This window comes from Mirounga leonina, unplaced genomic scaffold (genome assembly GCF_011800145.1).
Source record: "Mirounga leonina isolate KUSES-001 unplaced genomic scaffold, KU_Mleo_1.0 Mir_204, whole genome shotgun sequence".
Lineage (NCBI taxonomy): Eukaryota > Metazoa > Chordata > Mammalia > Carnivora > Phocidae > Mirounga > Mirounga leonina.
In genome coordinates, this window is record NW_023270513.1 from 22,265,973 (window position 1) to 22,277,260 (window position 11,288).

Below are 11,288 nucleotides of genomic sequence, written 5' to 3' on the forward strand. Positions count from 1 at the left end.
CACATGATCTCAGGTGAGTACATATGTTTTAAACTATTGACTTTTTGGAGGAGAGGCTCTTATTTTTGCCATCTAAAGTATTCTAGTATCAGTAGTGTTGGAGAATAAGACTAGTTATAGAAGTGAATTTGGGGACACCTGGGTGGCTCAGTCAGTTAAGCATCTGCCCTTGGCTCAGGTCATGATCCCAGGGTCCTGGAATCGAGCCCCACATTGGGCTCCCTGCTCAGTGGGGAACCTGCTTCTCAACCTCCCTCTCTGCCCAGCGGGCCCCATCCCCGCTCGTGCTCTCTCATGTGCTTTCACATGTGCTCTCTCTCTCTCTCTCTCAAATAAATAAAACCTTTAAAAAAGTGAATTTGATTCAGTCTGGGTCTCCTACAACTCTCAAATCATCACATGGGCATCCACTTCCTCCACCTACATCTCCAAATAGGAAATACAGTCCCTCTCAAATTACCCAAATTACTTTATCACCTCTGACAGCAATAATATGTAACATTTGCTTTCTCATAAATTTGATATCAATTAGTGCCCTTACCTTATGAGGGCCATGCCAGATTTTTACCCGTTAGTATTTAATACTATAATTATAGAATTTTTATTTCAAAAAATTCACTGATTCTTAGTCTTTGTCTCAAAGAAGACATGCATTTGAGCATGAGAAGTTTTCATCATTAGATTGGAAGCTACTAAGAGTGTGAAAAAAGATGAATATATATATTCATGTCATATACATTTATAAACATGTTATCTTCTAAATTTCACTTTCTGCTTGATCCGTACAAATCTAGAGTATATTTTGCACCTAAAATAGTTTTAATATAAATGCAGAAAATTATAATTTGATCACAAAATCCAGATTAGTCATTGTTGCCATTGTTGCCATTGTTTCTAACGGCATTTTTTCCCCATAAATAAGGTTGTACATTGACATTTCAAAAGTACGTGGTAACTTTTTCAGAATTGCTTCCTCTTATCTCATTAACATAGGGATCAGTTCGGTACCAAAAATATATAAAGAGAGAGGAGGAAGAGAGGGAGGAAATGTAGAATCATTCTCTCTTGTGCATGTCAAGAGCTAGATTTGGGCCCTGAGCCAGTGTTTATCCTGTCTTCCAAAAGCTTCAATGCCCTTTCCTCAGTTCATTTTCACCTGAAAGTTTATTTTCTCATACCAAATGCTACCAGTAAGTGAATCCTGATACCACATCATTTAATGCTATGAGTCTGGGTTTTTTTAATGTGGTACTTGTCTTAAATCTAGTGGGCCGTGAGTGATAGTATGGGAAGCCAGTGGCATTCCTGAGCGCAATGCCAGTTGACCTTAGTGTGTAGGACCACCAAGGCACAAGCCCTTTTTTGAGCTGAGACAATCCTCTGAGAATGGTACCATCATTCTTATATTTGGTGGCTTTTAATACTGAATGTTTAAATACTAGCAAATCATTGGTAACCATTATATTATAATCTCATTTTAAATGTTTTCTAAGTCCCAAACCAATCTGTATGCAAACTAGTGACATCTAAGTAATAAGCCCTTTATCTAGGAATGTTATCTTCACATTTTTGCTGAATTGTGATCTAGATCACAAACTAAATAATGACTTTTTTAAATGGTATCTTTAAAAGAATACCGAAATAATCCTTCACTCAGATATATCTCTGAATAGAGAAAATGCCTTTCTTTCTCACCTCTCAGTGATATTATTGCATTTTTAAGGCACTTTAAGCTTATGGCTGGTTGGCTCAATGCAGTCATATGCGATGTTAACAAGACCAAGGTCATAGAAGCCAGTTAGTTTTGTTCTGTGAACTGACCACAGACTACCAGGAATCAGTCCAGAGACACTAGCACGGAGCAGAAAGGTACAACAGCATACCTCAGCACTTCTCATAGTCCATCCTCCCCATGGGACAGGCAGGATGTGTTCTTTGGGCATCATCATTTCAGGGAGGATATGGTTAGTAGCTTGGGAGGCCCCAACATCTACCTCTGAACAAAGCAGTCCTGATACTTAGGCATTAACTTTGCATTATAATCCCCCATCATACTACTGGTTTGCTGTTTAACTTTCATCACTAAAGCAGAAATAATAGGGTAGAATGAAATAGACTTACCTCCCAGGGATGTTGAGTGAATTAGCAAATTAACAGGTGTTAAGCGTTAGCATTTATGTAAGTGCTGGTGGTTGTCATTATTTTGAGGGACCTAGTCTCATTTTAAATAGAGAATCTAAGTATATTATGCTTTTGTCAGAAAGGGATTTTCATCCACATCAATTGCATTTAAGCTGAGCATAAAACAGAGGTGATAATAACAAAGTAGTGATCATCACAATGCAGAGCTGTAAACCTTTTCTCTATTAACGCTAAAACTCTTTTGAGCAACCATCAATGCTTTTAAACTTTGCTTTCCAAGCTTTGTGCCAACAGTTACCTCTACAGTGATTATTCTTCCTCTGAGGGGAATAGGACCTATTCATTATTCATTCCCATAATGACTTATATAATGTGTTGAATATGTTTACATCATACAGTCAGGCAAAGATTCAGTAGCTTGTTTGATTGGCACATATTGCCATCATTGTTAAAAAAAATAAAAATTCTTTTCTGCTCTGCCTACCCTGGTGTCCTCTAGAGGTAGCCCATATACAGATTGTGAAAACTCATGGGGGAAAAAAAAAAGAAAAAGAAAACTCATGGGGAATTGAAAATTGAAGTGCTTTCCAACAAAGGGCTCTGTACATAGATCCTTTCAATCTGACATCTTTACCAAGGAATTTTGTTGTCACCTGCAATTTCCAAGGGGACTGTGCTTGAGAGAATTCTTCCATTTCTTTCATCACTCTGATTTCACTTACCAAGAAAAGTTATTTATTGCTGATTGCAGGACTCTTGAACTCAGCCTGGGAGCTGCAGCATGAACTCCTCAGATCTGGGCTCCTTGTTACTTATTTACATATTCATTTGAAGTGATTTTCAGGACTATTCGAAAACCTCTCTTGACCTGACATTGTGTAATAGCCAAGATCTAAAGCTCACGTGTTTTTGGTTCTTTTTCTCTTTGTCTTACAGATAACAGACGAGTACCTTTGGAAAGGTCACGCTCTCGCCACAATGGAGCTATCTCATCTAAGTGAATCCTGATGCCAAAGAATATGAAAATATTTAAGTAAAAGAAATCATATATTTTGAGAAGAACAAAATATCCACTCAAGGGATAGAGAGGAAATAAATGCATTTCTGCAAGGATCAAGCTAAGCTGGGTGAAATAGCATGTATTTTTACAGCTATTGCAAGATGCTTTCACAATTATACAAACACAATTACAAGGATTATAAAACATGTGTTCCATTTTAGTGTAAAGATGTGTATTGTTATTGTGTGTGACCTGATGGTAATGATGAAAAGTATAAGAAATTCAAAAACATTCAGTCTGTCAAAAAATTACAATGTTAATCAAATTGCAGGTCACCCCCCCCCCAAAAAAAAAGGAAAAGAAAGGAAATAGAATTATTCAATGTCTGCTTCTGATTCCCGTTACATAGAAAAAGAAAAGGCCAATGAAAATGTGTGTATTAGTGATTTGGAGAGGTACTCTGCAAGAGAAGCCATTTTGGAAGCTAAAAAAAAAAGTACTGCTTCAACCCCATGAATTTATTTAGAATCTTATCTCAAGTGAAAGCTGATGGATTCATCTGCTTTGGCTGAAATTAAACTTATCATTAATCTAGAGTTTCAGCATATGTTGCAGGCACTTATCATTGCTAAAAATAAACTAGAGTTTAAGAGAAGCAGAGAAAGTGATTTAAACTTTATTTAAAGAGGTATTTTCTAATTATGCACATATATCTACTTTATACAAATACTTCATATGACTATTTTTTGAGAAAAACCTCACATTTTAATGTTTATTCTGGGATGAACCTGAAAATTCTATTACCTTTATTAAGATTTTTTAAAGGTAAATATTGATTCCTATTCTCTGTGGTTTATTTCTTCTATTGCTTCTTTCTCCCATGACCCCCCATGAAAGCAGGGAATAGAGTTTCTAAAAGACCTGAGAGGAAAAAGATTTCTCTCTGCAGGCAGCAGAAAACTGTCTGAAAGGTCAACTGTTTTATCTGCCTCTCTTCTCCCCTTTCTGATTCTGCCTTGGTGGTCTGAAGAAGAAAAAAATTATATGTATGTATGTGTATATATGTGTATATGTTTATATCTCCTACTATAATAATTCCACATCCCAGTGACTAAGTGAACTTCTCAGTGATCACCATACTTACTTACCTTATATTAATAAATTAAAATGATGCTGCCAAAACAACCCTAGGAGAAAAAACATGCTCTACATATTTCTTAAATAGATGAAGGCATAGAAGTTATACTTAACTTGTCTATTACTTTAAAATATGCATTGAAATAATGTGGTATAACTTCTCTGGAGTGTAATTTTAAAACTAATCCATGCAGATGATTGTCATTACTGTAAAAAATTTCTTATATGTATATTTCTTATATAGAAGATCCTATTTCTACTTCTCCAAAGCACACTATAGACGTTCAGAAAGAACAAACAACTGGCTTGGCAGGTCACCATTTGAAATAATGTAAACAAGTGACCAATAATTCAGTCTCCTTTATAGAGATGTATAATGATTCAAACTGCTACCTTTTTCTCCAGTGCATTCTTACTTGGGTATGATATTTAAAAAAAATCTCTGAAGCTGCTACAATAGAGAAATCAAAAAGACTAACAGTATCTGAGATTTTATGGTTTTATCCTATCTTAAGACACACACATATGCATACACAAACAACTTTGAGCGACATATCAATTTCATACACTTTTTCTTAACAACAACAACAAAGATATACAAATTTATGTAAATAATTAATGTGTGTATTTTTGACTTCACAAAATCTTTTCTGAAATCTTCATGGCACGGCCTGAGTCTTTTGGTAGCCTTTCAGGCTGTAGGAAAATGATATTTTGAAATATTAACCCTGACTAAAATTTAGGGGCATTTGCCATGCCATATTATGAAGATGGTCAGAAAAAAAAAAAAAAAAGATGGTCAGGATAGAAATACTGATGATACACAGTATTCACCTCTTCGAAACGTGAACTTGCCTTATTTTTAAGTTTGTGAAAAAAAATGAATGAAATACTATTATTGATAAATTATATATTTATATTTAGAGAAATCTCACATGGTTTTCACAAACAGTATGGAACCTTTCAGGGTCTTTCATGAAGTTCCAATAATTAAGTTAAAGGTTTTGCTTCCCAGATTTATAATGGTCCTGCTTTAGCCATTTGCAGTTTTGTTTGAGATTGAAAATTATCACCAGAAAAAGTACATAGTAACATTTTTAGTATAGAACCAAATTACACTAAAGTCTTTTGTTAGGTTTATTACTGCCACAGTGAGAAGCACCATTTTATGCAAATTTTCTTCAAAATGATTTTTAAAAATACAAAATCCTTAGAATGTTTAGTAGTTGCATTAGTTTCCTTTGGCTGCTGTAACAAAGTACCACAAACTTGGCTTAACACATCAGAAATGTATTCTTTCATGGTCCCTGTGGCAAAATGTCCAAAATGAAGGGCTCTGCTCCCTCCAAAGTCTCTAGAGGAAAATCTTCCCTTGCCTCTTCCAGCATGTAGTGGCTATTGCCCTTCCTTGGATTATGGCTACATCTGTCTCTGCTCCATCTTCACATCACTCTCTCCTCTGTGTATCTAATCTTCCTATGCCTCTCTTATAAGATCCTTTTTCCTAATAAGGTTCCATTTACAGATTCTGGGAGTTAGGATGTGGACATACCTTTTTGGAGGCACCCCCCCCCCAGCCCACTACAGTCTGCCCTCTGGCCCCCAAAATTTATATATGTCCCATGTGCAAAATATATTTACCCCATCTCAACATTCCCAAAAGTCTCAACCCATTACAGCATCAACTCTAAATCTAAAATCTCATCCAAACATCATCAGTTCAGTAGTCCCAAATCCCATCATCTAGATCATCTAAATCAGGTATAGATGAAAATCCTGGGGCAAAATTCCTCTCCAAATGTGAATAAATGAAGCAAAACAAGTTATCTGCTTCCAAAACACAATGGTGGAACAGGCATAGGGCAAGAGTTATAGCCATTGCTATTTCAAACCAGGGAAAATGGAAAATAGAAAGAAGTCACATGGCCTGATGACTTTCAAAATTCAGCCGGGCAAAATCCCCCTAGGTTTCTTGGCCTGACAATCCTCCTTGTTTCAGAACCCCACCCTTTAGGCCTGCAGTTCTAGCCTCTTGGCCCATGGATCAAGTCTGTCTCTGTGCCCATAGTTTGCACTTCTGCCTCTGCTCCCCTGCTTGGGCCTCTGCCTCTGTACCTGCAGTTCTGCTCTAAGAATGACCCTTTATATTGAAGGGTAGCACATGTTTGCAGCTTTATCATCCTGTTTGTTGCCTGTAAAACTTTGGTAGTCTGACAACTTTCTCTCATTTTGTCCTGTCTTGATCCTTTTCAGGCCAAGCTAGAACTGTTTCTCAAAAACTTTGTGGGCCTCCCATGCATGTCAAATTGATTCAATATTGAGATAAGAGTCCTCACAGATCTTTGCTGGATAATGCCATCTCTATTCTTGGCTTCTGTTGCGATGATCGAGTGGATCCGTGAGTCAATGCCTAATCTCTTCAACACAAGCCAGAGGTTGGCTTTATCTCCAGAGCACACTATCCTAATAGTGCATCAGCTAATTTTAGCATCTTTTGGAATCTGAACAGGCTCAAAATTTCCTGAATTACCAAGTGGTGGTTCCTTTCTGCATAACAATTATTTCCTCAATTTACCTCTTTCTTCTTGTATTTTACTGTAAGCTCAAGAAGAAAATGGTCCCTACCTCCAACACTTTGCTTGGAAATCTCAGCTATTAAATATCCAAGTTCATCACTTACAAATTCTACTTTCCATACAACTGTTGGAAACAATTCAGATAAGCTCTTTGCCACTATATAACAAGGATCACCTTCCTTCTAGTTTCCAATAAAATGTTCCTCAGTTCCTTCTGAGCTACCAGAAGCACCTTTAACATTCATATTTCTAATAGCAGTGTATGTTTTTTCTATCAAATGCCTCACAGTTCTTCCAGCCAGTACCCATTATCCACTCCAAAGCCACTTCCACATTTTTAGTTATTCATTATAGGAGTACCTTACTTCCTGTTTCCAAAATCTGTATTAGGTTCCTGTGGCTGCTGTAATAACAATACACAAAACATGGTAGCTTAACACAACAGAAATTTAAATTGAGTCCTAAATTGAGGTTTCGGCAGGTCTGTACTCCCTCTGGAAGCCCCAGAAGAAAATCTGGTCCTAGTCTCTTCAGTTTCTTGTGACTGTCATTCCTTCCTTGGCTTGTGGCCAAATCTCTCTCTGCTCTGTTTTTACATTACTTTTCCTTTTGTATATCTAATCTACCTCTGCCTCTCTCTTATAAGAACACTTGTGGCATTTAGGACCCACCTGGTTTATCCATAAAAATCTCCTCATCTCAGTATTCTTAACTGAATTACATCTGTGAAGACCCTTTTTCCAAATAATGTAACATCACAGGTTCCAGGAATTAGAACATGGGCATATTTGGGGGAAGCCATTATTTAGCTCACTACACTAGTCATTGCACATAAATGTACTTTTCACTTTTTAAAATGTGTTCTTGGTGCTTAAGCCAAACTCAAGGTTTCCTCTAAAAAGCTATTATTTGTACAGGCTATGCATGCTTTGATGTTAAATAGCTGAACAGACTATTCCAAAATTTGGTTGATACTTTTGCTACTATGGCCAGTGCTTAGCTTGAAAAAATAATTGGTTCCAACTCTGAGCTCTGGTGTTTACCTTCTGCCCCTTTTATGGAGTCTTTGACCAAATGTCTTCCGTGATTTATAATGCAGGCATAAAACTACCTCTGATACAGAAGGGTTCTTTACAAGCTGACTTTAGATATTGTGAATCCCTCAGCTGAAGGGAGAGGTGACAGCAAAGCCTGCTTTGAATGGGTATTGAGGGAGACTGTGCCCATACAAGACACCCAGAAGAAGTATTTCAGTAGCAATAGAACTGTGGATTCATGCTCTCATTTTGCTTCAGATTAACCACCTGTCTCTTCACAGGACCAAGAATGACTTGCAATCTATATGTAATGCATACTCACTTATTAAATAAAGTTAAGATAATACATTAAATGTTGTCTGCCTATGATAATATTAAGGATGAGTGAAAAGGCATAAACTGAAGTATAAAGACAGGATGTAAGAACATTTTAGAAGGAGAAGGTTCAACTGAACAGAAGTACAAGAGTGTTCCTGGTTTGTTTGGTTTTTTAAGATTTTATTTATTTGAGAGAGAACATGAGCAGGGGGTAGGGGCAGAGGGAGAGGGAGAAGCAGACTCCCCGCTGAGCAGGGAGCCAGACGTGGGACCCGATCCCAGGACCCTGAGACCACAACCCAAGCTGCAGGCAGACGCTTAACTGACTGAGCCACCCAGATGCCCCTACAAGAGTGTTTCTTTAAGGACCTGGTCAGGAGGAAATCATGGAATATATTCAGACACACATACCTGTGGGAATCATAAGATTTTCTTTAAGTATTCTTTAGCACTTCCTGCCAGTGTAGTGTAGAAATGTTTGCACAACTTAAGAGTCCAGAAAAGTCAGAAGGGTGATGTATATCGTCCAGGGAAACTCTTGATACAGAAAAGAGTTGTTTTTTGGTTTCAGATTTTTTGTTTGTTTGTTTGTTTGTTTAGTCTTGATTATAGAATGAAAGCAAATGGACTTCAGCTGCTCAGAGGGGTAAAAATCTGGAATGAGTAATAAAGCATTGTATATAATTATTCTCTGGAGGGCTTTCAAAAGAATCTCTCATCGTGGGTGGGTTGACTTGAAGATGGAGGGTTAGACAAGGTAATAACCAGATCTATAAATTATATGATCCAAAGTACCTGGCAAGACAATTGTTTCCCATGGAATTTTGGGTTGCTCTAGGAATCAAATACATTAGCTTTTTTCTTTTCTCCCCCAGAGGCAAATTCCTTAGTAGGGAGTCTGAAAACCTTAGTATCCCCAACTAGGGGAATTTGAGCTTAATGCCAAGAACTCAAAGGAAAGTGGAAATCTGGAAATTGATATATATGCAATGCATGTAACATGGCATATAGTTTTGATTTAAATTAAAAGGAAATGTATAGCCAAAGATCCCATTTAAAGACTGAATTTATTTAGATGTCGAGAGTCCCAAATAAAATACTATTATAGTTAATAAGCATTGTAGGAGAAAACAACTTGCAAATTCATGAATTATGTGAATCATGACTTTCTAGTTTTTGGAGATTAGCCAGAATTCAGTCTCAAGCCATGATGACCATATATCTTGGCTAATAGGAGGTTCAGCCAATATTTTCACCTATATTTTGGCTAACTGAAGTCCAGACAATATTTTCACCTTTTGATGTTTATGAGCAAAGCAGAAGAGCTCTTATCATATTATTAGAAATAATAATAAACCCTTAACTTCTCTGATTTGCTAAAGCCTCGTGTGTGGCTATTCTAATCATTGAGTGCCCATTCAGTGAACATTGCTTTTTTAGGGCACAATTATGAATTAAACATAGCTCCTGCCTTGAGTCTCACAGTCTAGTGGGAGATGAGACATGTACAAAAAGAATTGTAATCCAAGGTGGAAGAAAGTGATCAATGTCATAAGAATGGGATAGATAGGGCCTATGGGAGTTAAGGAAAAAAACAAATCAGTTTTAGAGAGATGAGGTATAGGTATTGAGGTGGGAAGCAGGTATCAGTATAGACTTTTTGGCACAGTGATATTTCAACTGAAATTTAAAGGGTAAGTAGATTTGGATACACGAAACTCTTATTTAGTCAGGGGTTTTTTTTAAAGATTTTATTTATTGACAGAGACAGTGAGACAGGGAACATAAGCAGGGGGGAGCTGGACAGGGAGAAGCAGGCTCCCCACTGAACAGGGAGCCTGACATGGGGATTGATCCCAGGACGCTGGGACCACAACCCGAGCCAAAGGCAGACACCTAACGACTGAGCCACCCAGGCTCCCCATTTAGTCAGTTTTTAATGAGCACCTATCATATTAACCATGATGCTAGACTCTGAGAACATAACAGTGAACCAAATAGATGTGGTCCCTATTCTCATGAAGCTTAGGGTTTTTCTGAGAGGAGTGAGGGAAGGCATGAGCAAAAGTACGAACTTTGATATGCATACACAGGGAATATTGAATAATTAAGTTTGACTAGAGTGTAAGGTCCATGAAAGGCAGCAGTGGTTGTGTATTTGGGGCTTGATTTTATAAATGGTAGGCTAATACTGAGGGATTTTGAGGAAAGCAATGATAATGTGGCACTTAAGGAAGATGATGCTGGAAGCTCTGTGTAGGACAGAGGGAAAGGTCACAGAAGGCCAACTTCGTTGGAGGCTATTGCAATACTTTTGATAAATAATGAGGGCCTAAACTAGGGTAGCATCAGTGGGACAGATCCAAGAGGCATCTAAAGAACTGGCAATTGATTAGATGTTGAGGGTATGAGGAAAGGAAGAATACAAACCTGACACTAAGGTTTTAGAGCTGAGTGACTGATGGGCTACTTTCAACCAAAAAATTGAACACAAGCTCATCTTTGCAATGATACCATGGATATGCACAACTGCTGCTCTGACACTTGATACAGTCCTATTATCTATACTGTTGAATGGCTCACACAAGCCTTATATACAAGTAGCATCAAGTCATAAAGACAGAGCAGGCAGGAGAACATGATTCTGAACAGGAACTTATTCAGTGATATTATAGTGATTATGGTAAGAAGGGCAAAGGTAGGCTCTCCATGTTGTGTTCTTTTTCTTTCCTTCTTTTTCCCTTTCCTATTTTTCTCTCTTTTCTTTTTAATAATACTGAAAAGCACTGAATGGCTGTTCAAAGAAACAAACTGACAGATTGAGTGGCCATTAAAATGTACTCATTCAGTTTTGGACTCATACAGGAAAGAAAGGCATTTAGATGAAGTATAATTTATGGAAAAAGCTTTAATTAGTTCCTAGCTAGAACTTCTCAAGTGTCTGGTTAATATTTTAAACCATACATTTAAGAGGTTCTGGAACAATTATTACTCTCTAAAAGAACAGCAAATTCTCCCGTTTTACTATTTTCCCAGGAGTCTCTCAGACTTCCAAACTGTGCCCAAATCTGTCCCCTT

General features: G+C 37.4%; 1 protein-coding gene across 1 annotated transcript in view; it reads left to right on the forward strand.

Annotated features, from left to right (window-relative positions):
- The window catches only part of DIAPH2 (diaphanous related formin 2), a 959,330-nt gene extending 951,085 nt beyond the window's left edge, over positions 1–8,245 (forward strand). Inside the window, exon 27 of the mRNA XM_035028841.1 lies at positions 3,079–8,245. Coding sequence (XP_034884732.1) covers positions 3,079–3,143 — 65 coding nt within the window. The 3' untranslated portion in view covers positions 3,144–8,245. The remainder of the gene's footprint in view (positions 1–3,078) is intronic.
- The last annotated feature ends 3,043 nt before the right edge of the window (positions 8,246–11,288 follow it).